At 58.6% G+C, this 24,476-nt stretch overlaps 1 protein-coding gene and 1 long non-coding RNA gene across 2 annotated transcripts in view; one reads left to right on the top strand and one right to left on the bottom strand.

The window, feature by feature from the left end:
• Ubac1 (UBA domain containing 1) overlaps positions 1-11,973 on the bottom strand; it is a 33,553-nt gene extending 21,580 nt beyond the window's left edge. The window contains exons 1-2 of the mRNA XM_048813419.1: positions 11,908-11,973; positions 9,623-9,796 (exon numbers count right to left, since the gene is read on the bottom strand). Of these exons, the coding sequence (XP_048669376.1) occupies positions 9,623-9,796; positions 11,908-11,973 (240 nt within the window). The remainder of the gene's footprint in view (positions 1-9,622; positions 9,797-11,907) is intronic.
• LOC125619722 lies at positions 4,643-7,284 on the top strand. Its single transcript, XR_007351260.1, has 3 exons — positions 4,643-5,017; positions 5,873-5,973; positions 7,166-7,284. It is a non-coding gene; the product is annotated as an uncharacterized LOC125619722 (long non-coding RNA).
• Positions 11,974-24,476: the final 12,503 nt, after the last annotated feature.

The following is a 24,476-nucleotide window of genomic DNA, read 5'->3' as shown; positions in this document are numbered from 1 at the left end:
CCCCTCTCCTCCCCTCCCTCTACCCCATCTACCATAACTCATTTCTCTCACTCTAATTTTTTTTTTATTTATTTTTTCCTCCCCTTGGAATATTACTCAGCAATAAAAAAAACAACAAAATCATGGCATTTGCAGGGAAATGGATGGCATTAGAGCAGATTATGATAAGTGAAGTCAGCCAATCCCTTAAAAACAAATGCCGAATGCCTTCTTTGATATAAGGGAGGCGACTCAAAACAAAGCAGGGAGGAAGAGCATGAGAAGAAAATTATCATCAAACAGGGACGATAGGTGGGAGGGAATGGGAGAGAGAGGGGGAATTGCACAGAAGAGGGAAGGAGACCCATTGGTCATTTTAAAATACTGAACCTATGCGGGAGTTGTCTTGGTGATGGGACTTGTGCTAAACAGGGACATGACTGCCCCCTGCCTCCCTCCGCATCGTCTTCTATACCCTGCCCCACCGTCTGGGCGCCCCTGAGCTCCTACCTTACACTATGGTGATTAGGAAGTTGAACCTGTATATGCTGCTGTGATGTTTCTTTGGGACAGCAAGGCCCTAGAGCAGAGTTCTCAGCGTGGGGCCCCCAGACCAGCAGCCTGGGGACTCTTCTGTGGGGTGTGACAAAGATTCCGTGCTTGGCCAAACTTTATCCATCCGGCTCCTGAACCTTATCTTAGGCCCATCCAGATTAAAGGACCCTGCCGAGTCAATTTAGCAGGGACCCACCTCCCTTTCTGGTTGGGCTCCTCATCCTCCACACCCCTCCCCCCAGGTGCCCTCTGATTGTTAGAGGATAGACAGGTGCAAATGGTGGGAGCAGGAGGTTGAGAATAATTCTATAAACTGCACCAATGTGCTGATCCCCACATGCTTTCTTTTCCCAGGAGCAATTGACCTGCAGCCCGGCCTGGCCTAAGTGGACAGGACATGTCACATTTCTCGGCAAACTATCTGTTATCTGCAGGAAAAATGTAGGCCTGGAATAACGTTGCTATGAGGACCCAAGTTACACTGAAGGGAGACACTTTTGTGACCTTTTCCACAAACCAGATTCTGAAACTCAAGTAGATAAGGATAATTCTTCTTAACCATAAAATCTGTAAGAATTCATGGTTAAGAATCCAATTGGAGGGGCTGGAATTGTAGCTCAGTGGTAGAGAACTTGCCTAGCAGGTGTGAGGCCCTGGGTTTGATCCTCAGCACCACTAAAAATAAATAAATAAAATAAAGATATTGTAAAAATAATAATAATAATAATCCAATTAGAGGGGCTGGAGTTATAGCTCAGAAGTAGAACGCTTGCCTCACCCTTGTGATATACCGGGTTTGATCCTCAGCACCACATAAAAAATAAATAAATAAATAAAGATATTGTGTCTATCTTTAAAAAAAAAAAAAAAAGAATCCAATTAGAACTGGTCAACATGGGCCAAGGTGACCTAGATTTGTCATGGCCATGTGGACTTGAAAATCTGATGTCACCCTGCTGTCAGTCAAAAGTCAAGAAGTGGGCCTAGGTTGGACTCTCTGGAAACTTCTCTGGGATCTGCAATAAAGCTGGAGTACAGGAAGCACACAGTCCCTCTCCTCTCTGAGAGGACCACTCTCTCTCTTGAAAGTGTCCCTTTTCCCTTTCCCTATCCCTTCAATAAACGCACCCCATTGCTCTGAGTGATAAGTCTGAAATCTTTCTGACTTGATGGCAAGAATTGGGGTTGAAGAGAGGGTCTTCATGCTGTCTCAGTTTCCCGAAAGGCCTCAGCTCTGTAGCATGGTCACCCTGGCCTATTAGGACAGTTTAGCCAGAACCCTAGAACCTCTCTTACCACAGATGTTTTCTCTTTTTCTTTCTCCCTTGGGTACGGGGGTGTCCAACCCAGGCCTCATACATGTTAGGCAAGTGCTGAGCTACATCCCCAGCTGAGCTACATCCCCAGCCCTTTTTAAATTTTGAAACAGAGTCTCCAAGTTGCCAGTCTGGCTTCGAACTTGTGATCCTCCTGCCTCAGCCTCCCAAATCTGGAATTACAGGTGGGGGCCACTGCACCCAGGCAGAAGTGTCCTCTTAATGTTCCATCAGCTGCCCCTGCTTTGCTCCTTGGCTATAAATTCCATGCTGTGCTGTGCCGTGGTGAGCCCGATCTCTCTCCTCCTCTACTAGACCCTGTTGTCCTGGTCCTTGTACCTGTCAGTTCTCCTGAATAAAGTCTTTCTCATGCTTAATGGGTGTCTCTGAGTAATGTTTGTTTAATGGGTGGCCACTACCAGAGGCGCAGTCTGGGCTAGACCTAGGCCCTTGACGGACACCCACACACTCATGGGATTCACTCAGAAGCCTTGGTGGACACAGGAGGATGAGCTGTGGTTCCAAGGTGGGTGCTCTTTGTGGGGAGAGGCCCAGGGTCTCCCCGCTCAGGCCATTCCTCTCTGAACCACTTTGCACACATGTCCTCATCTTTCCCTGGGAACCGGTTCCAGTCATGTCCAAATCCCTGTGGTGTAGTCTAGCTTACCTCCTGCCCTCCAGGACCTGGAGCCTGTTAGTCCCTGAAATTCAGCCAGGATGAAGACCAGAACCGGGTTCTCTCCTGGGAAGGAGCGGTACTGACCATAGGAGACCCTGGGGTCAGGGGAGGCGAGGGCAGGAGGAGGAAGCTGCAGATGGAGGGAGGAGACAGAGGCTGGAACAGAGGGATGATCAAAGGCAGGCATGGAGGAGATAGGGGGTGGGAAGAAAGTGACAAATCGCTCCGCACTTCTGGCATTTAAAGATGGTGAGCAGGGCCAGGGAGGCTAGGGGCGCATGGAGTCAGCTTGGGGGAGCTTCTCCAGGGCACATGATGTCATCGTGAGAGCCACTGAGGGGATGACCCGGCTGCAGTAGGGAGCCTGGGAAGGTTCTACTCGCCCGGCCGGCGACACGCAAAGGGGGAGGAGAGAACAGAACCCACAGGAGAACCCCAAATGTCACCTGCCACCTGGGTGTCTTCAGGGGCCTGGCAGGGCACAATCCTGCCTGGCCACAGACGTCACCCACAACCCAGTGATGCTGTGCGACAAAACCATCTTCAAGCTCAAGGCTCAGAACAAGTCCATGACCCTCACGAGCCCGGGGCTGACCAGCGGTTCTGCCAACCTGGGCAGCTGCTCTGATTCCAGCAGGGCTCCTCGGTCACCTGCCTTCAGGCTGGCGGACGGGTGGCCCTGGGCTCTCAGATGGATGGCCGCGTGGTCTCCCGTCCCCAGCTTCCTGAGGCCTGTTCCCTGGAGTGTCTGCTTGTGCTCCTCCTATTGGCATCCTTTTGACCATGTCACACAGCTGGGAGTGAAGTCACCGTGAAGGGCTGAGGGCAGGGACATGCGGAAGCCACTGATGGGGCCGGGAGAGCACCTCTTTGTCCAGCTCAGAGGTTGGTGAGGAAGTTGGGCCTCTCTGGGAAGTGGCTGAGGAGAGCGCCAGGGCCCTGCCGGAGGCTCATGGGCAAGAGGTGCTGTAACATAGCACTTGTCTGCCCACACCACAGAACGTGGGGATAGAAGCTCACAAGCTGCACCCCTTCCAGCAGCTGCAACTCCCCAAGGACACCTGGGTCACTTGGTAGCCGTGAGCTGGACAATCACGGGTTCTTTATTCCGATCTTAATTTGTGATATCTGTCCTACTCAAGTCAGATGTCCCACTGACTAGTGTACGGAAAGGCTAAGAAAAGGAGAAGACGGCCTGTTCCCCACAAAGACTCTGGGGTTGGTTTCAAGGGAGACTGGACACATTGCTGGGCTGATCACACAGGGGGAAGGGGGCTCCGGGGCAGAGGGTGCAGCTGGAGAGGGCCCAGCCTGGTCCTCAATGGCACCCACTTCCAACAGGAGAAATCTGGATCCCATCTTGGAGTCAAACCCTCCCAATTGCCCACCGAGCTGTAGGCTATACGGAGCAGGGCCCACCCCACCTGGGGACTGTCAAGTGTCCGCACGGCCATGCAGGCAAAGGCTCAGGCCATGGATTTGAATTGGCAGACCCTCTGGGAACATGAGCAGGCAGGAGACGTGTGAGGTGCTGAGGCCACTCGCTCTGGCCTCTCTGTCTTCCTGGAGGCATCAGGAGGCAGGTTCTCACCGCCTCCTGGGCTCTAACGAGGTAGGGGCCACATTCCTACCCATAAGCAAGTACCACAAACTCACGAGTGGCTTAAAGCAGCAGAAATATATCTGCTCACGGTCCTGGAAGCCCCAAGTCTGAAATCCAGGTGTGGCCAGGGTGGTCCCTCTAGGGGCCCTGGGGTTGGAGCCTTCCTGCCTCCTCCAGCTGCTGGGGGCTCCAGGTGTCCCTGGCCTGAGGCAGCACCACTCCAGCCTTTGCCTCCCTCTTCCCGTGGCCTCTCCTCTCCTCCCAGTGTGTCTCTTACGAGGACACCTGTCATTGGATTTGGGGCTCACCCTCATCTCTAATGATCTTAGCTCAATAAGATTCTTACTTAAATCTGCAAAGAACTTTTTCCCAGTGAGGCTCATCTGCATTCCAGGGTTAGGGCATGGCTGCATCTCTGGGAAGCCCCCACTGAGACAGCACAGGGCTACCCTTCTGGAAGGCTCTGCAGCCACAGTGCCCCACTTATGTGGGACCCTCATCCTCCTGTGCTCTGATGTGCTCCGGTAGCTGTGTGATGAGGCTGCAGAGCCACACCCCACGCTCCCCTCCATGGTCTGTGTCACTGATAAACTGAGCCTAGGGCAGCTTGTGTCATCAGCAAATCCACAGGTCTGGCCTTATCTCCTGTGGCCTTGTGGTCTGTCATGAGCCTCAGCAGAGTCCCTCCCTGCCCCGCCTGGGCTGCTCACCACGGGCCCGTTGCTCCTGGGGTTCCCACGTGACTCCTGCTTCCTTGCTCCAAGCCTGTCAACCCAACCCCTTCTCAGACCTCGGGCCTCCTCCTCCACTCTGCCCGCCTGCCCGGCCACCACTCGGCATACTGAGCTTGCTGGCAGATTTTCTCTGAGGATCTCAGAAGTCAATGTGAGTGGACACCTGGGGGTGGCAGGTCCTCCCTCGGCAGAAGCCAGTCTGTGGCCACCCTGCACCCTCAGGAATGATGGAGAAGAACAGGAAATGCCCAGAGGGGCGTGGACAAGGCCTTTCTATATGCCCATGTGCTGCTCCCAAGGCCCTCACCAATCCTGGCTCTTTGGGGTCCCTGGGATGAGACAGCAGCATGCAGGGGGGCCTCTGGACTCCAGTCGACCAGTTTGGTGGCCACGTCTATCCCTTCTCACTGAGAGACAGCAGGTCACTTCCTTTCCGAGCTCCCTCCTGGATGAGGGTCAGGCTAATGTCTGAACACAGAGGTCCCACCAGAGTGCCTCCAGGGAGGACCTGCCGCAGGCTGCCCCGCCCTCAGCCCTCAGCACCAGCCCAGCTGTGGAGGCACCTGTGGGGGTCACACCCCTCCTGGGTGGCTGAACTCAGTGGGTTCAGGCCATTTCATGGGACACGCGGTTAGGGGTACGGACCCTGAGCTGCCCCACCTGCCGTGGCTTGGTTTCTCCCTCCGCCTGAGGTGGCCTCCCTTACCACCAACCATCCAAATGCTGGTCCCAGTGCCCCTCATGTGCCCTGAAACTGTTTCTTGGCCTCTACTCTGGAGAACATGCTGGCACAGCCGCTGTGGTTCACAGGTTCGCATGGTTTATTTAGTACCTGCTCTGTTCCGGGTGCCACCTTAGATTTGGGGTGCAGCTGGGAGAAGGTCACATGGGACTTCCCGTCTTGGGGAGAGTGGGCCTCTGTTCCCAGGTAGGGTCAGGGCCCTTCAAGGGCTCAGGCAGGGCCGAGGGGGCTTTTAACTACAGTATCCAGCTTTGGCCACTTCAGGCAGAAGAGGAATGCACAGAGGAGGTGCTGGAATGTTCCAAAACCTCCCTTGGCCAGGAGAACCAGGCTGGGGCTCAAGATCGCTGCAGGAGTGTCACCAGGTAAGTCCACTGCCAGCAGCATGCTGGACACCCTACCAAACTCCATCCCTCCAAGCTTGTTGAGTAGGGGCTGGTCCACACAAGCCCACACTGACAGCCTCTGAGTTGTGCCAGAGATACACTGCTCCAACAGGGTCCCCAGAGGGGTCTGGGGGCCAAAGAGTCTTGGTCCCCCCACTTCTTCCCTTTTGCCACCTAGAGAACTTGGTCACTCCTGGGGCCCATCGCCCACCTCCTGAGGGGTGCTGGCTCGCACCAGCTCTCCCTCGGGTCTCTGCACCCAGCCTGAGGGCTGCAGCTCTGGGCCCTGCAGTGTTCGTGGCAATGCCAGCCCCAAGGTCCCTTTCATTGAGAGACAGCAGGCTACTTCCTGCTGTGAAGAAGTACCTGTTGTTCTCAGGAAGAGGCAGGGAGGTGGATCCTCCTCCCTACCTGCCAGTGCCCCTGCCTTGGATGGGCTGAGCATGGCAGCCCTGGGCCCAGCAGGAAATCATCCAGAGCGGGGAAGAGCTAGCCCTGCCAGGGGCTTGAAGTGAGCTGGACACCCCAGCCCAGCCCTGGCTCCTACCCCAGCACTGAGAGTTCCCTGGAGGGCCTGAGCTGCCCTGGGTGGTGGCTGCTGAGGACATGGCCATCCTTCTCCTGGCCTACCTTGACAAGCTCCCTGGGCAGACTCGGCCCAGCCCTGCACAGGGTCAATGTGGGAGCCTGGGAAGTCAGTGGCAGAACTGGACAGGCTGGAGAGGGTCTTCCCGCAAAGGGGTCACCAAGTCTGACCTAGATGGGGCTCTACCACTGTGTCCAGACCTGGCTGTAAAATGAAATTGTAAAAATGTCATGGTAAGAAACCAAAGCCTGGGGAAGGGCCTGCCCCCCTCCCCTCTCTCAGCCTTTCTCCAGGAAGCCTGACTGACGGGGTCCCTTCTTTTATGGAGGTTCTGACTCAAGGCCTTGCAACAGGAGCCAGTTCTTCCCCTTATCACACTCTGCTCCTGTAAACATGCTTCCCTCTGGACACGGGTGCACAACACTGTCAGGCAGACTAGAAAATCCACGCCCCTAGATAGCCTGTAAATGTGAGAAACTGGATGGGCGCTCAGGATTTGGAGTTTTGTCTTCCTCTGGGCCCACTTGTGTAAGATAAAGCTTGGAGTTCTGCTCCTCTCCAGTGCTGCTGACCACGTCTCTACAGCCCGTTTCCCAGGCACCACCACCTCCACGGACCCAGGAGGCCTCAACCAAGCTGGAAACCCTTGGAGAGAGCCAGCTGCGGTGCCAAGATTCAGCCGCTAGAGGGGGCAGGCGAGCCATCGTCCTACGGATGGGGGTGCGTGCAGTGTGCATGTGCGCGTAGTGTAAGAAGGTGCAGGTGTACATGTTTGTGTGTCTGTGTAGGTGTGGGGTGCATGTGAGTGCTGCATGTTGTGTGTGTGTGCACACACAGACCTTGAGGGCTGGCATTGCCATGAACACTGCAGGGCCCAGAGCTGCAGCCCTCAGGCTGGGTGCAGAGACCCGAGGGAGAGCTGGTGCGAGCCAGCACCCCTCAGGAGGTGGGCGATGGGCCCCAGGAGTGACAAGTTCTCTAGGTGGCAAAAGGGAAGAAGTGGGGGGACCAAGACTCTTTGGCCCCCAGATTCCTCTGGGGTCCCTGTTTGAGCAGCGTATCTCTAGTCCAACCCACTGCAGTCCTGGGAGGGACCCCATTCTGTCCTCAGGGCCTTCCCCAGCTGGCCTCAGCACCTCCTGCAAAGGCCATCCTCTGAGGGGTTTGGCGAGTGACTCTGTTGCTTACACAATGTAATGTCCTCCCTGAGGTCCAGGAGAGCAGCTTCCACCCTCAGGGTCCCGCAGGCAGGCCCCTACGAGGCTGAGGGAACCCGCCCAGGCTGCTCCCAGCTCTCAGGATTTGGAGTTTTTCCTCAGTCTCCAGCCTCTGCCTCCATCTCTGTGGGCCTCCTCCCCCATTTCTGTGTCCTCTCCACACAGGACATCAGTCATGGATTCAGGGCCCTCCCTGAGTCTAGGAGGATCTCATTTCAAGATCGTTAACCAATCACATCTGCAAAGACCCTGCCTCCAAACAAAGCTACATTCTGAGACTCGAGTGAACATGAGTTTGGGGGGACCCTCCTCTCCGCATCACACCAACCTAGGTGTCATGGGCGGTTCTTAGTGCCAGCGTGTCCCTGCTGTGTCCAGAGCTGGCCCTCCGCATCCTCCCCAGACAAGCCTCCCCTGAGGTTCGGGCTCAGCCCCATCGGCCTCTCAGCTGGTGGGGGAGTTCAGAGGCCTGCGATGGGGAGTGGGAGGCAGAGGGCCCTGCCCCACCCCCACACCGCTGCCAAGGCACCAGGAGCTGTGAACTGCGAGCGCTCCCAAGGTTAATTAATTATTACATTAAAATGCACCCGTTGAGGGGCCCCGCAAACAGGAAAGTATTAATCACTCGTTTCCTCAGACTGACAAGCACATTTCCCTAAATTCCTCCGCTGCTGACTTAACCGAATGATAATCCCCCCGGCTGCTGCCATGTCCCATGAAGTCACAGCTCATGAATATTCTGGCATCGCAATTTGCTTTTTAAAAGGACAGACTTATTATTTCATTTTAAAGTTTGCTGTCGTGCATAGTAATCTCCCAGCTCCTAAAATGACGAAGTGGCAATGGCCGTTCTGGCCAGCCAGGAGCCAGGCCCTTGAGCACACAGCAGGACCCGTCTTTGCCATGTGGGGACAGGGATGCCAGGTTGTCCTGCACCCCAGCCTGACAAGCAGTCCACTATGGAACAGCCACTGGCGGAGCCGAGAGCAGGCTGCCCTCCCCCCCCCCCGGCACTGAGCTGTCCACCTCCGGTCCACTCCCATCCACCTCCTGTCCATCTCTGGTCCCTGCTTCTTTGCAGCCTTCTGTGTGGTGGCTGCAGCAACAGCCTTGCTGTCTGTGATTGGGGCGAGGAGCCGGGAAGTGTGGCCGTGGAGCCTGACAGACACGGAGCTTAAACCTGACAAGGCTTTTGGCAAAATGCTGAGCCTCCGTGGGCCCCCAGTTCCTGGAAGTGCGAACCGGGCTGCACCCAGGCCCGCCCAGGGCCGGGCTGATGCTCTGTGCTCCCCTCTGCTGCCTCTGATCTGGAAAGGGAGGGGCCGGGCCCTGGCCTGATGTTGAGGCCATCTACTTTGATGTGGCAGAAACCATCGTACCCCAGGACTGACCGAGGAACAGACCCTCCAACGGCTTCCCGGGACATCTTCCCAGGGCCATTTCCACCAGCTGTTATAGGTTGGTCCAAGGACCCATTAAAGCAACTCACCCAACACACATGTAAGTGGAAAGTAAGACCTTATGACGCCTGTCACGAGCATTCCCAAGGAAGGAGCGCTTCCTCAGACCCTCCTTTCAGAGAGGGCCACTGGGGAGGGGGAGGGCTGTCCTCAGACCCTGTCCCTCCTCTCCAGACCTGGCACTGTCCCCTGCTGCAGGCCGGGCAGGCTCTGGGCGGCTCTGCCTCCTGGAACACTGGCTGCTCCCCCTCCCTTGGCACCCCTGAGCTTCTCGCCTGGCTCTTCCCCCGAGACCGCGCGCAGCCTCCCCAGTGAGGCCCGTGGGCGTCCCTCTCTGTCCTCAGACTCAGGTCCTCTGGACTCACCTGGACCCCCTGGGTCCTGTTTGCTCCTGCCCCTGTCCAGGTCTTGTGTCCAGGCCCCAGCCCCACAGTGGGCTCCTGGGCAGGGGGTGGCCAGCTGCGTTGGTACTTGGTTGTTTGGAAGAATGGCAGGCGCTCATGGGAGGTGGTGACACAGGCACCACGTGTCACAGGGCTCTGTGGGTGGAGAATTGCTCACGGTGAACTGTTCTCGTGTTTGAAGGTGCCATCGCACCTCATCTTCACAATAGTAAAGAGATGTGATTTGGACCCCAGGGACCCACAGCACCCCTGTTGGCAGCTAGAGAGTCCCTGGGCATCTGGGATGTGGTCCACCTCAGCAGGATGGTGGATAGGCTGTGCACGAGGCATCAGTCCCCTGAATGAGAACTGCTGAAGCCGACCTGAGTCTGACTGTCTCTACCCACCCCTGGGAATGTGGCAGAGAGTCTGAGTGGCCAGGCCTCCCGAGGCTGGGCTCCTGGACGGCTGTTCTGTCTTCTCTGAAATGGCGTTTGCGGAACTTGGCACCATGTGTCACAGGGCTTTGTGGGTGGAGGTCCTGAGGGGCAGGGCCGTCCCGCACGTGCATCAACTCCAGCACCCTGGGTCCCAGCACTGGGTGTGATGGCACCCGCTGCCCTGTGACAAGAGCAACACGCTCTCCCAGGTGAGGGTGCCCAGCCGGGAGGGCTTGGGCCAGGTGCACACAGGAGGAGGAGGCAGCGCCCCCTCCTCCCTGGGCCAGCTGGGCAAGCCGGGATCCAGGAAGCCCTCCAGAACATGGATGGGACAAGAGGCTCAGAGAGGGGCAGGAGTCCTCTCAAGGTCCTGCAGGTACAGAGCAGGTTCCCGGCCTCCAGCAGCTCCTGTAGGTTCTACCTGCCCTGCCAGGGCTTTCCAGAACCCTCCCGCCTCTGTGTACAGCCTCAGGAACATGCCCCTTCAGCAGGGTGACCTGCAAGTCCAGGGAGGAACAAAATCATAAGAAGTCTCACCAAACATCTTCCCTGCTTCAGCTGAGGGGCAGGAGCAGGTGGGGCCTGAAAGACCCAGGACCTCGAGCTCCCGACCTGAGTCCAGAGGTCCCTCCCCAGCACCCAGGCTGTCCGTGTCTCTCTCCAAGGTGCTGAAAGCCCCCTGGCCCAGCCACCTCCTGGCAGAGCTGTCTTGACCACAGGCTGTGGTGGACTCCTGCCTCACCAACGCCCCCAGACACGCACAGACCCCTCACCAGCACTCCACCGCCCTCCTCTTGTCCTTTTTAAATCGTAGCACAATATGAACGACACTAAAGTTACCATTTCAACCTTTTCTGAGTGTGGAGCTCAGAGGTGGCAGCACCTTCCCGCCGTCCAGCAGCGTTCACCACTGTCCACCCATGGCTCTTGCACCTTCCCAGCCTGACACTCTGTCCCCCAGACGTTGTCCCTCCCAGCCATCCAGTCCTCTGTGTGGCTGAAACAAGCCGAGCTTGACGTCCTCAAGTTCCCCGGGCCATAGCAGGTGCAGAGTTTCCCCTTTCCTAAGGTCCACTGGTGTCCCCTGTAGGGGTGGCCACTGCAGGTGTATCTGCTGGTGGACGTGCAGGTTGCTTCTTCCTCCTCTTGGCAATGAAGTCGTGCTGCTGGGAACCTGGGTTGGCGGGCACCTCTTCACGTCACTGCTGTCACTGCTTCTGGGTGTGTCCCAGAGGTGGGACTGCTGGGCCACGTTTGAGTCACGTGGTGGTTCTGCCTGGAGTGTCTCCACTCCGGCTGCACCTGCTCACACAACACCTGCCCCGGGAGGCGTCGCCCCGTCTCACCTGCCCCTGTGGTTTTCTGGGTGTTGACTGCACGTGACAGGCGCGTCCCCACCTCTCTGCGCTGTTTGTCTTTCTCCACTTGGTGCTTTTGCAGTGGGGAATTATTTAGGGCAGAGGACAGTGGCTCAGAATGGGATTCTGGAACCAGACCTGGACCCAAATCCTGGCCTCATGGCTCACTGGCCACATGACCCCAGACTGTGGTCAGGGAATGTCCATCAGGAGCCAAGCAAAGCAGAGTTGACGTTGCCAGCTCTTTTCTTGTCATCACTGTGGAAGGCAGGACCTCCACCTCAGGACCGAGGCAGGGACTGGCTGGCACGGGGACTGACCCTCCTGGGTGTGTGTGAGAGAGCAGGTGGTGGCTACGGCCCAGCAGTGCTCTCTCCCCTCGGCCAGCAAGGCCACAGCAGGGCCGTGTCTGTGGCAGGGAGCCGGGGCTTCCTTCCTGAGCGCTAAGGGCCCGGAGGGCGCAGCTCACCCGATGAGTGCTGGCGTTGGCGCCCTGATGCAGGAAGCGCCCGGCACCACTGCTGGGAACAGACATCTAAGTGACTTCCTTGCTGAATATTTCATGATTTACATTAATGGCTTTCTGGTGTTTTTCATAACAAAACTGTCCACCTTATGGTGGGTTAAAATGTGGTTATTCCGGTCACTCTCGCCATGATACTCCTCTCCCGGGTGCCTGTCCCCCTTGTCCCTCTGCTGGGATCTTCCCGAGGCTCCCTCCCCAGGGATGGCGTCGTGTCTGTGCTGTGGGGGTCTGTTCACGGAGGCAGCGGGGGTGGGGGGCTAGGGCCAAGGAGCTGCCTCATCAGCCAGCACATGAGGTGGCCTGGGGCCCAGGGCTGGAGGGACCCTTCTGGGACCTAGCCCAGGCACCCAGGCTGTGACTGACCTGCGCAGGTCACACCTCACCTGAGAACCGCCTGACACCCCCCAGGATTGTGGGTTTTAATTAGCGGAAGTTCATGCCTCGCTCCCGTCTTCCTACTTTAGCCTGATGTCCCTTTTCCATCCCAGGGCCCCACACTGTGTGTCACCGTGTCCCTTGGGCTCCTTGGGGCTGTGAAGCTCCCGAGACTCTACAAGCCTGTGGCCTTGTGCTGGGCAGGCAGGTCAGGTGTTTGCAGAGGTCCCCCCTGGGCGGTGTGTGCTAGCTCCTCACAGCTAGCCTGGGCGGTGGCCACAGTGGGCAGCCCCAGGTCGGGTCCTGTCAGGTGCAGCCCGTCGGGACCCTGCCCATGCCGGGGCGTGGGGGCTCTGAGCTACTCCCAGCCCATCCTCCCTGGAGGGGGGCCACCACACGGCCCCCACGTGAGGAGAGGGGCGCGCTCAGTCACGTGGAAGTCCCTCCTGCGAGCGCACCTGGCCGACTGTCTCCCACTTCTCAATCACTCCTTTGTGGCCGTGTGGACCAGGAGGCTGCTGCCCCCTGGGCTGTGACCCACACAGCTCTGCTGTGGCTCAGCTGGCTCCAGCCCTGGCTGCTGCCAGCCCTTCGGGTGGCTCCATGGGCCTTCGATATATCTATCCCTCTCTGTTTCCTCCAGGAATTTTCCAGATACATACTTAAATTTAAAACTGTGGCAAAGACGACGTGAACTAAACTTCCCATTTTGCGTTTTCAATGCACCATCCCCACTGCTGTGCAGCTTCTGGGCCTTCTGTGCCCAGAGTGCGCACCTCCCACCCTAACTCTGTCCCCACGCCTGGCGTCCCTTTCTGCTGTGTCTCTGACCCGAGGACTCTGGGCCTCTGTTGCAGGGCACCGCCTCCTGTGCCAGGCCCCTTGGCTCCACAGGGCGTCCTCAAGACCCCTCCTGTGACAGCCTGAGGTTGCATAAATCAGGACATGATCCCCCAGGGTGTCATGGGGACGCCCAACCCTGAGTACCCAGCACAGAGCCTGGGCACGTGGCCCTGCCCAGGAGTCTCTGGAGGTGTTTCCTGGCCACTCCTCCCATCACAGGGCCAGCAGGCAGGCCCCTTCCTCCGTGGGGCTGCCAGGCTGGCCTTCCCATCCTCTTCTCTCTGCATAGTCCTCCCCACCCACCCTGGCCCATCCCTCCCTGGCCTGTCCTTCATGGGTCCCTGGTGGACACGCCCTTCTCCAGGGCACCAGCCCTCACCCCCAGCACCACCTGGGGAGGTGCACCTGGTTGGTTTTCAGGGCAGGGTCAACACCAGGCAGTGCCCAGCCTGAGGGCACGAGGCCAGCAAGGTGGGCATGGAGCCCCTGCTCTTTGGAGGAGGACACTGGACACTGGACATGGCCAGGGCTTGTCCAGGGTCCACAGACCCAGAATGGTAGAGCCAGAGCATCTTGACAGTGCCTGACCACGGGGTCAGTGTCCTGCCCTCTGCAGGGAGGATTCAGGAAGCAGAGGGGAGAGATCCTGAAAGGGGGAGGAGGAGCCAGGCCACTGGGGCAGGCCAGGTGGTTGGCACGGGAGCTGCCCAGCCCTGGGCAAAGGGGAGCTGCTCTTCCCTGGCGTCTTCAACTGCCTCGGCCCACGCCCAAGCCCTTCCCCCTTAGGCACCGGATCAGCAGCCTTGCAATGCCTCCAGAGCCTCGGACCCCCTTGGAGTCCAGGCCATGCCTGGGGCCCCCTCAGCCCCGGGCCCAGCCATGTGCCTGGGTTCTGGGCAGCCTCCCATCCATGGTGGACTCCCTCTGGGGCTGGTGCACCTTGCCCAGGAGCAGACGCTCCGGGCCCCGGGCTGGGGTCAGCCCACAGTGCTCTCATCTCAGAGTGAATCAGCTCCCACCAGCTCCCTAGGGCCTAGGGAAGGAGCAAGTCGGCGGCCTGGAGGGGAGGACGCTGGGGGACACAGCTACTGAAGAAGCAGACCACCCTACAGCCTGGGCAGGGGCTGGGGAGTGGCAGTTCTGACGTGCGTCCACGGCATGGGCTGGAGAGACCTTTCCCATAGAAGCTGTGCCCATTGAGGTGCCCCACCATGTGTCCCCAGGAGAAGGAGGAAGGCAGGCCACTAAGGGACAAGGAACTAGCCAGAACTGACACCCTGTCACCATCCCCCCCTACTTTGGCCAGGACCAGGGCCCCCGCTGCAGGCTGACTCTCGATGTGGCCCCCCAAATACATCAGGGCATTGCTTGGGCTGCTGCCTCTCCAGGGACTCCGAGGGACCCCTCCCTGGCCAGCCCAGTGACAGGGCTCACGTTTCCCAGCTGACACCAAGAGTGACACCCGAGTAGTAATTCCTAATTAAATAGAACAGGGGATTGTGGAGCGATTACCCACACGGATTGGATCTTGAAGAACAAATACCCTGTTAGCACCCTTCTGCCGAGTACACATGGCCGTGAAGCCGGACAGAAGGGAGCCTGGAGATGAATCTGGAAGCCGCCTTTCCTGGAGTCGCACAATCATAAATGAAGCCGTTTCGTGGAGCGCTAACAGAGGGAAAATGACTGGCCCGGTCTGATTTATCTGCTCAGATGCTTTGTAGTACTTCAGATTAATAAAAATATTTAATAAAGAATCAAGATGGTTTATCTGTAATGCAAAGAGAATCACATTGCCTATATTTTTATTACTGAAAAATTGGAAGCAGGAAGAAATAATGATATAAGCTACTGTATAAATGACAAAAATACCCATTCTGGTTATGTGCTTCGCTCCGCCATCTCTCTCTGCCCTATAAACATAATCTATCTGCCTGCCTCTCGGCTGACTCCAGAGCTGCTCTGCGCTGTGGAGTTAATATCCCCCTGCTCTCTGCAGCGCGGGGAGGTGATTAAATAAGAAATAAATTCGGCTGTCATTGCATTTAAAATCAAATCAAGGATCATTTGTTACCCCCAAATGAAGCCGCTCTCCTTCCCTGCCCTTACGCAGGCTGCCGTTTGCTGAACCATTTAGAAATGTACATACAGTAAACTCCGCGCGTAATGGCTTGCGCTACGACATGATCTTTATGGGGCTGCTGTGCGAGCTGCCGGGAGAGACCATAAGCAGCACATGGCTTTTTTAATTTAAAGTTATAGGTATGAGAGCGTGCAGGCTTGTCTCAGATCCATCTGAGTCTCGTTGGCAGAGGCCCCTGGCAGACCACCCCCACCTACAGCCCTGGGCAGGGGCTGGGGAGTGGGGCGGCTGTCCCAGGACCCCTACCCCCTGCATGGCTGCAGCCTGCCCACCTGCCTGAGAGAGGATGTGGTGGGGACAGAGCCAAATCAGGTATTCTCTGTGCTGAATCCCCCAGTCGTAGCCAGACCCACAGGGCGGGAGGCTGGACACCACCCGGGGAGAGGGTGGAAGACAGGCTCCCTGCTATGGCAGGAGGGGCCCCAGCTCCCTGCGGGGGAAATGCCTGACGACAGGGCAGGCAGAGTGGGCTCCAGGCTCCAGCGCTCACCCCACCCCACCCAAACCTGGTGGTGACTGAGAGGCAAGGGGTCTGCAGGGGACAGCAGATGCCATCACTTGTTTGGCCTCCAGGCCTCTGAAAGTGAGGGAACAGCCCAGTGTGTGGTGCTTGGGGGCAGCAGCACCAGGCAAAATGCAGGGTCACGGGAAGGGCCCTTTACGGGACCATGAGCCCCTCCTTGCTGGACACCTCACCTCTGGGCATGGAGTCCATTGAAAGTGCGGTTGTCGAGTGAGTGACTGAGTGAGTACATTGATGGGTGAGTGAGTGTGTGGGTGAGAGAGTGAGTGAGTGAGTGAGTGGATAAGTGTGTGTGAGTGTGTGAGTGAGTGAGTGTGTGGGTGAGAGAGTGAGTGAGTGGGTGAGAGAGTGAGTGAGTGGGTGAGTGTGTGTGAGTGTGTGAGTGAGTGAGTGTGTGTGTGAGTGAGTGTGTGGGTGAGAGAGTGAGTGAGTGAGTGGATAAGTGTGTGTGAGTGTGTGAGTGAGTGAATGTGTGGGTGAGAGAGTGAGTGAGTGGGTGTGTGTGAGTGAGTGTGTGAGTGAGTGTGTGTGTGAGTGAGTGTGTGGGTGAGAGAGTGAGTGAGTGGGTGAGTGTGTGTGAGTGTGTGAGTGAGTGTGTGCGTGAGAGAGTGAGTGAGTGGGTGAGTGTGTGTGAGTGCATATGTGGGTGAGTGAGTGTGTGTGAGTGTGTGAGTGAGTGTGTGGGTGAGTGTGTGAGTGTGTGTGAGTGAATGAGTGTGTGGGTGAGTATGTGTGAGTGTATGAGTGAGTGAGTGGGTCAGTGTGTGTGAGTGTGTGAGTGAATGTGTGGGTGAGTGAGTGAGTGAGTGTGGGTGAGTGTGTGAGTGTGTGAGTGAGTGTGTGGTTGAGTGTGTGGTTGAGTGAGTGTGTGGGTGAGTGAGTGGGTGAGTGTGTGAGTGTGTGTGGGGTGTGAATGAGTGAGTGTGTGAGTGTGGGTGAGTGAATGTGTGGGTGGGTGAGTGTGTGAGTGTGTGGGTGAGTGTGTGAGTGAATGGGTGAGTGGGTGAGTGGACAAGTGAGTGTGTGAATGGATAGGTTAGAGAGTGAGTGGATGAGTGAGTGGGTGAGTGAGTGGGTGAGTATGTGAGTGGGTAAGTGTGTGTGTGTGTGTGTGTGTGAGTGTGTGAGTGGACAAGTGAGTGAGTGAATAGGTTAGTGAGTGGATGAGTAGTGGATGAGGAGTGAGTGAATGAGGGGTGAGTGTGTGAGTGGTAAGTGTGTGAGTGACTGGATGCGTGAGTGGGTGAGTGTGTGAGTGGTAAGTGTGTGTGTGTGAGTGACTGAGTGGATGTGTGAGTGTGGGAGGGCTCCTTCTTCCTATCCTCTACTCCAGGGTCCCCAGGAGCCCGGTCCCGCCCAGCCCACGGGTGGCTGAGCAGGGAGTGAGTTCTGCCCTCAGGTCTGGGGAGCTGCTCCAGGTGGGGTCCTGTGCTGTGGCCTTGCTGCTGTCTCTAGAGTTGCAGGAGGTCCCTATACTGTCATTAGGCCTTCCCAGACCCAGGTGAATCCCAGCCCTGATCCCTGGACAGGACCAGCCCTCACCTGTGGGTGTACCATAAGTGGCACCTCCTGCTCCCTCTGTCCACAGGGCCTGGGCAGGCCTTGGGATGGCCAGGTAGGGAGCTTACTGGGGGTGGCATTCAGCCCCTCTCCCAGCTGCTGGTCACTGGCCCGTGGTGTCCAGCCTGCCCAGTCCCTCTGGTCCACACTCCACCAGACCTCAAGTCTTCAACCTGCAGGGTCTCAGGTCTCCCAAGCTTTGCTACCACTGTCCCCTCCCAGGCTGCTGGACACAGGTGGGGTTGTCCAAGCTTCCTGATCCCTGGGGGCCTTGGTACATCCTCACTGGGACCTGGGCGAGAGGGCACTCACAGGGCGGTAACCACCTCCCAAGCCGCCCTGCAGGACAGGCCTTCCCTTCTGCCTGCCCCTTGCCTTGGCGCCTGCTTAGTCTGCACCCATTACTCCAGAGCTGATCTGAGCCTCACATCCCTCACCAAGGCTCCCACTCACCTCGGGCGCTGGACACAGGGCATCTCTACTTCCCAGTCCATAGAGTGCTCTGGAAGGCTGCAAGGCCTGGCTGGAGCAGCGCATGCCCGTCCCTGACAGCCCATGAGCCCTGGTGGTCCCCATCCCTGCGTTGCCTGGACGCAGCCCAAGGGCTCCTCCTGCCCTCCAGCCCAGCTGTCTCCCTCTCGGGCACAGTGCTTCTCTTTTAGAGATGTGGTTCTCACCTCGCTGCCCAGGCTGGCCTTGAACTTGTGACCCTGGCCCATCTTGGGCTCCCTACTAACAGGAAGTTACCATGTAAGGCTCCAGAGCACTTCAAGCTGGCCACAACAGTCCCTGTGCCCCTTCTCCCTGACCTGCAGATCCTGCAGGAAGGTTCTCGAGGGTACAGCTGGGTGTAGAGGGAATGTTGGGGGCAAGGCTGCCCCATGTGGCCCCCTCCTGCCCCAGGGCCCTCAGCTGTGGCTGCAGCAGCTCAGAGAGCGGGGGTCCCAGCCAGCGGCAGGAGCCAGGAAGGCTGGGACGGGGTCTAGAAACTCCCGCCCAACCCACAGCTCCCAGCTGGCTGGCTTCAGGGTCAGAGAGCGGGCAGGAATGCAGACCTGCCCAGGTGAGCCATGTTCCCCTGTGAGGTGGGGGTGTCTGCAGCCCCCACTCTGAGGGCTTCTGGAAGGAAGCACACAGGGCCAGCTCATGGGGGTCACACAGTGGGTGGCCAGGGAAGAGCAGACCTTGACCAGCGGTAGAGCCATCAGACAGGGCCAGTCATCCACCTCTGGCAGCCAGCACCTGCCCCAGAGTAGCCAGGGGCTCTCTAGAGGGCCCTACCATCAGCCTGGACTTGACAAAGGCCAGAGCCTTGTCCCTGACCTCTGACCCCGCCTCCAGGCCGAGCCCAGACCTCTGACCTCAGCTCACACAGAGCCTCACATTCCACTGGTCCCTCAAGCTGCCCCCAGGCCATGGGAGGGCTTGTCAGCCCATCCCCACCAAGGGCCTGGCCCAGGGCCCACCTCCGCTCTCTCCCTTGAGGTGGTCACCAACCTCCACCACCAGTCCCTGGTGACCTTGGGCACCTGTTGGCCCCCTGGCTGGGGGTGCTGGGGTGCAGGCCCTCCTGGCCATCGGGGCCACACCCACGCAGCCTGGGAGCCCTTCCAGAGAGTGTCCACAGCTGCCGTTGCCAAGTACATTAAGGTTAATGTCGCCATCTTGCTAATGGCCCACTGTGTTATAATGTGTAATATAAACTTAAAAATTAATTGTCTCACCTTCCAAAGCATCTTTAACTGCTTCTGGAAGGAATATGGCTAATAACCATAATTTTAACGTCAATTCTTGTTAGGAGGTTGTGTTTGACCAAATTTCTTTTGTTAGTTCATGATTTCACATTTTCTTCTCCTCTGAAAAAAATCTCTTTATGTATGTTTTAGTCATAATTTTTAAAATGCCCACAGGAATGTAAATCAGTCCTTCGCTCACCCTGTGTTACTATGTCTGCACGTGCCAAACGTGGTCGCAGGGGTGACCTTGGACCACCCTGTGTCATGGGGGTTTTCTGGGCCCAGCTGAGTTCCAAGGTGGCCCCACAACCTCAGGACCCTGTGAGTAGCAGGTGGGCAGCACTGTCCCTGGTCCCAGGTGTAGAAGCTAGGTGCCCTCTTCCCAACGTTGGTACTGTCGAACAGACGTGCTCCTACTGTTTGGGTCTCCCTTGGAGCCTTTGGGGATAGCGAGGTATGACCACGGGTGAACTCTGCAGCCATCAGTCCTCTCCCTTGGCCCTGGACTGAAGAGGCAGCTGCCTGCCCACTTGCTCACCTGTCCTCTGGTCTGCAGGCCAGGTAGAGCACAGGGCCTTGGCCGCAGACAGGTGGTGTCCCTTGTCCTCTAAGATCTGGAGCCTCAGGGGCTGCTCCCTGTGGACCTGGCTCAGACTGGGCATCCTAAGAGGCCATGCCATGGGATGCTTGCCGGGAGTGGGCAGGGCCACAGGATTGGAGAGGCAGCTCTGGCCTGGAGCCTGGCCTGGAGGCTGGGAATGCCACAGGTCCAGTGGGTAGGCTGGGGACAGGCTGCCCATTCCAGCACCAGCTCCGTGGACCCTTGCTCTTCGGATGTGCAGAAGGCATGGGGTCCTTGAGAAACTGAGGCACGAGCGGGAAGAGTAGGGACCAGGCCCAGAGACCCAGCCCTGGAGAGCAGCAGCTCTGGGTCTTAATGAGCTGTGCCCAGGTGTTCCTCTGTGTGTGTGTGCGTGTGTGTGTGTGTGCATGCCTGTAGGGGACAAGTGGGGCACAGCACCCTCAGATCTATCCACATTCTCCCGTGAGCCTCTGAGTCCAAGGCAGCCGGCCATTCTGCTGGACAAGAGCCCTGGGGCCAGGCCTTCTGCAGCTCTCCCCTCCCCTGCTTTTCTGGCAGCCCCCAAATGCAACAAGAAAGTCCTGGGGCCACCTACAAGTCGCCAGGTGTTGGGCAGGGAGCTGGGCGGGGAGCTGACAGTGCTGCAGAGGGGCTGCCCACTTCCCCATGGTCCCAGCCGCCGGCAGCCCCCGCTGTGGGCAGGTTGATTCTGTTGCCCAGAGGACAACAAATCTTTCTGACAGCAACAGGGATGAAGAGACGCTTCATTACGAGGCCACGAGACAGCACGGCCATCAATCTTGAATGCTGCGACCCGACCCGGTCCTGAAGGCTGTGCTGAAGGCTGTGTTTGGCTGCTTGGCGGCATCCTGGGGCTCGGGGATGGGGATCTGGCAGGAGAGTGCTGGCCACGCTCAGAGACCGGGCTTGGGGGAGCACTGAGGCCGAGGCTCTGAGGGCTCCAGACACCAGGACTGGGGGTTTCTGGAGGCCCCAGGGGGACCTGCCAGTGGGCGGCAGGGAAGCAGGGGGGGCGGGGCCCTGGTGCCCCCAGAGGCTGTCTGCTACAGGGCTGACCAGAGGTGTGACTAGGCCAGCCCTCCCGTGCATGAGAGGGGGTCAGTCGGAACCCACTGGAAGGAGTCCCAGCCGTGCCAAGAGCTTCCCAGATGGGCCCTCCCGGCCCATCCCCCATGAGAGGCAGCCCTGGGGAGCTCAGCCTGAGAAGGTCCCAGCCTGTGGCGACTCCTCTACCAAGAACAGGTGTGGTGTCAGTGTCTGCTGGGCAAGGAGGGGACATTCCAGGGGAGTTCCTTGTGGCCCTGGCTGCAGGAGCAGTGGCGGGGACCCCAGGGCAGTCAGGGGATCCAGAGGGCAGACTCCAAGCCCTTCAGCTTTTGCCCGGCTGCTCACCAGGTGCTGGGCTCTAGTGGTCTGCACTCCAGGGGTGGCCTGTCCTCAGGCTCTGGGGTTCTCATATTCCCTCCAGGGTCCTCAGCTTGTCCAGATTCGCCACCTCCCAGAGGTCCCCAGGGCCTCCCTCCCTAGACCCCCCAGAGGTATCTGTGAGTCCAGGGGCCGGTCTCCTCCTACGTTTTAAGGGGACCCAGGGGCTGCAGAGGTGGCTAGGGGGACACAGCTCTTGACAGAACGGGACATGTGGGGACAGGAGCCCTGGGGAGGTTGCCAGCTCTGAGGGGGCCGGTGGCGGCCGGGTGCCAGGCCAGGCAGCTTGTGTGAACCGCCTGCCAGGCAAGCTGGCGCTGTCGGCGCTTGGCAGGCGGCGGCGGGAGGGTGTTTGCAGACTGCCGCCGACAGCTTCGCAGCCGAAACCGCCCCGGTTAAACACAGCAGTGTGCCGTGCCCACGGCGGCCGCGGAGGGCGGGAGGCAGGGAGCCATGTTCGGGGGTGACTGGGCCCTCTGGGTCTCCCATGTCCAGTGGGCATCCTGCCTCCCGCCTCTGGGCTCTGGGCCTCACCACCCTCAGCTGTGGTGAGACTGGAGAGGGGTCTTGGGGACAGGGCTGGGATCCCTGGACGGGCAGACCCTCTGAGCCTGCCATGCCCTGGGGGCTGCCAGGGCTGGGGGGAGGGCCCTGTGGTCTGCTTTGGGTCCTTTAGGGTAGACTCTCGTCCCGCCTGCACATCTCTACCTGGTACCCTCTAAGGAAGCCCCAGCCTTCATCACAAGGTGGGTGGGTGCCACCCTGAGAAGGGGGGGCCTGGGACCTCAACCCCACATGGGGAGCTGATGCGTGCACCCACTTTGCTGCCCCCAGCTGTGGAGCGCTCGGCTGTCCCCGGCTCACAGGGCCAGGGAGCCAGGCCTGGGCAGAGCTCTGCGGAACTGGGGCAGTCACAGGCAGCACCCTGTGGAGGGCCATGTAGAAGGCAGGGTGGGTGGCTCTGCTGTGGGTGGGGCAGAGAGGCCAGGAGGACAGGAAGGGAGGGGTCCTGGGCCCTGTCCTGGCCTTAGGCTCTGCAAGCACCCGCAGGGCAGGTCCCTCTCCAGGGACCCTCGGTCCTCACCCCGTGAGCGGCTGCCTGTTGCTCTCAACTCCAAAGGCCCAGTTCCACCTGGGGGCCGAGGCAGGTGGCCTGTGCAGGTGTCTGGCAGTTCTTCGCGGGGCAGGTCCCTCCACCTGGACTCTCCAGGCCCCTTCTCGACCTCCCCTGTGGCTCTGGGCCTGCACTGGCCCCTGAGGAGAGAGGCAAAGGTAGCCTCTGCGGCTGAGCCCAGCGCTGGCCTCGCTGGCTAGCGCTGTCCTCCCCTTACAAACAAAGAAACTTGGGCTCAGAGAGGCTGGCGGTGTCCAATCCTGGTTGTGGTACACAGGGGACCTCAGGAGGAGCTCTGTGCCCAGCCCTGGGGACGACAGGGGTGGGTGAGGTCCTGAGCTCATGAGCTTGGAACAGGTGCAAAAGACCAAGGAGAAAGTCCAAGTTCCGTCCAGTCTGGATGCCAGTGTGAGGATGTGCCCTGCCTGGCCAGCCAGACAGTCCTCCCCGGGGACAGCTGCGACTTGCCTGCAGGCTGCCTGGGGCAGCCAGAGCAAAAGGAAGGTGTTCCTGGCAGAGGGACCAGCGCAGGCCAAGGTCCTGAGGCAGGGACGGAGAGGAGGCCAGAGAGGAGGGGGGCACCAGAGGAGAAGTTCCACACCCAGTTAAGCTTGAGTTTCAAATAAGCATTTTTTTTCCCCTGGATATGGGGTCTCACTGTGCTTCCCAGGCTGGCCTCAAATTCTGCTCTGAAGAGATCCTTCCCCCAGCCTCCCAAGTAGCTGGACAGTAGGCATGCCCAGCTAGTAAAAAAAAAAAAATTAATCTGAAGTATATCCCCAAATTGCATGGGCCATACTTACACTCTGAAAATCAAATGTGTATTATGTATTGTGATCGCCAGTTCCTTTGCTAGGTCTCGCAGCCTGTGCTGGGGATACATGTTTGAGGACATCCCCCTGGCTGCAGGCTGGACCCTGTCCATACCTACTGCTGCCCTGGTGGTCAGGGCACTCTCACCAAGGTAGTTCTTCTGGCTTTCCAGCCTTTGTCCCGTGTCCTTTATGGGGATGACAAAGAGGAGCGGATAGGAGCTGAGCCAGCCCTGGGCAGAGGCTTTCTGTGGAGCATGGGGCCGAGGCCCCTCCTCCGTCGGCCTGACTCCCACGTACAGGTGGCCTGTCCTGCCGTGTCTCCCAGGTCACCACACACCCAGGCCAGGGCGGGGCTCCCTGCTGCACCTGCTGGCCATGCACAGAGACCATCCAGTTTGGGGCTCCAGGCAGTGCAGATCTGCCCTGCTGCGGCCTGCCTGTGAGGCCACTCAGCTCCCCCAGAAGCAGGTGATAAGTGTCCCCCACACAGATGGACGAAGGAGAACACAACTGCTGGTTACAGGAACTGGAGCGGGCGCTGGCCCTCTGCGGGGGCTGCAGTTTGGTGCAGTCTGCAGACCGGAGGCCCCTCCTTTTTCTGGAGGGACAACATGATCAGATTTACGGCTGGCACAAGAGATCATCAGTGCACTTAGCAGCTCCCGGCCTGGTATGAGGGGAAGTGGGCGGCGGTGGGGGCTGAGGTGGGCTGGCCTGCGGGAGAGCTGCAGGGGCTCCCGGAATCCTTCCCTTCCCCCACAGCGGGCAGCGGGAGGGAAGAGGCCGGGAAGTGCCCTCCCCCTGTCCCTGCTCAGCCGAGCTTCTCTCCTGGGCGGGCACTCACAGGGCCACAGATTGTCTCTGAGGCTCCCCACCAGGCTTCCTTCCCAGGCTGGCCGCTCCCTGCTGATGGGCGTCCTCTCTTGCAGTCCAAGTCCCTCCGACTGGGCTCCCCACTGAGCCCCACCACACTCAGGCCAAGGGCCTTCTTATCTCTGAGCCTCAGTTTTCTTTCCTGCAAATTAGGCCAGGAAGGAACTGCGTCTGGGGGACTCCTGCACCCAGCAGGCACCCTGTCCCCGGGGCCCAGCCCAGGGCAGCTGCTCTGGGCCCTTCTCATCCTGCCTGGGCCCTGAGTGCACCACGGGGTAGAGGAGGGGCGGGGGCACCCTGAGGACAGCTGGAGGCGCACTGCCGCTCCTGCCGACCCCGAACCTGCGCTGCTGATGCGGAGGCACGGGGCTTGGTGCTGCTGGACCTCGGTATTCAGGAATAATCGATGGGCCCTTGATTTCCATACAGTAACTGTCTTATTAAATCTAAATTTAATGTGCATTTGGAATCCTTAATTTAAAGTGCTCCTGCACCCACCAT

The sequence above is a fragment of the Marmota marmota genome, unplaced genomic scaffold (assembly GCF_001458135.2).
Source record: "Marmota marmota marmota unplaced genomic scaffold, marMar, whole genome shotgun sequence".
Lineage (NCBI taxonomy): Eukaryota > Metazoa > Chordata > Mammalia > Rodentia > Sciuridae > Marmota > Marmota marmota.
The sequence above is the reverse complement of the archived record's forward strand: the minus strand, read 5'-3'. Positions and strand labels throughout refer to the sequence as shown.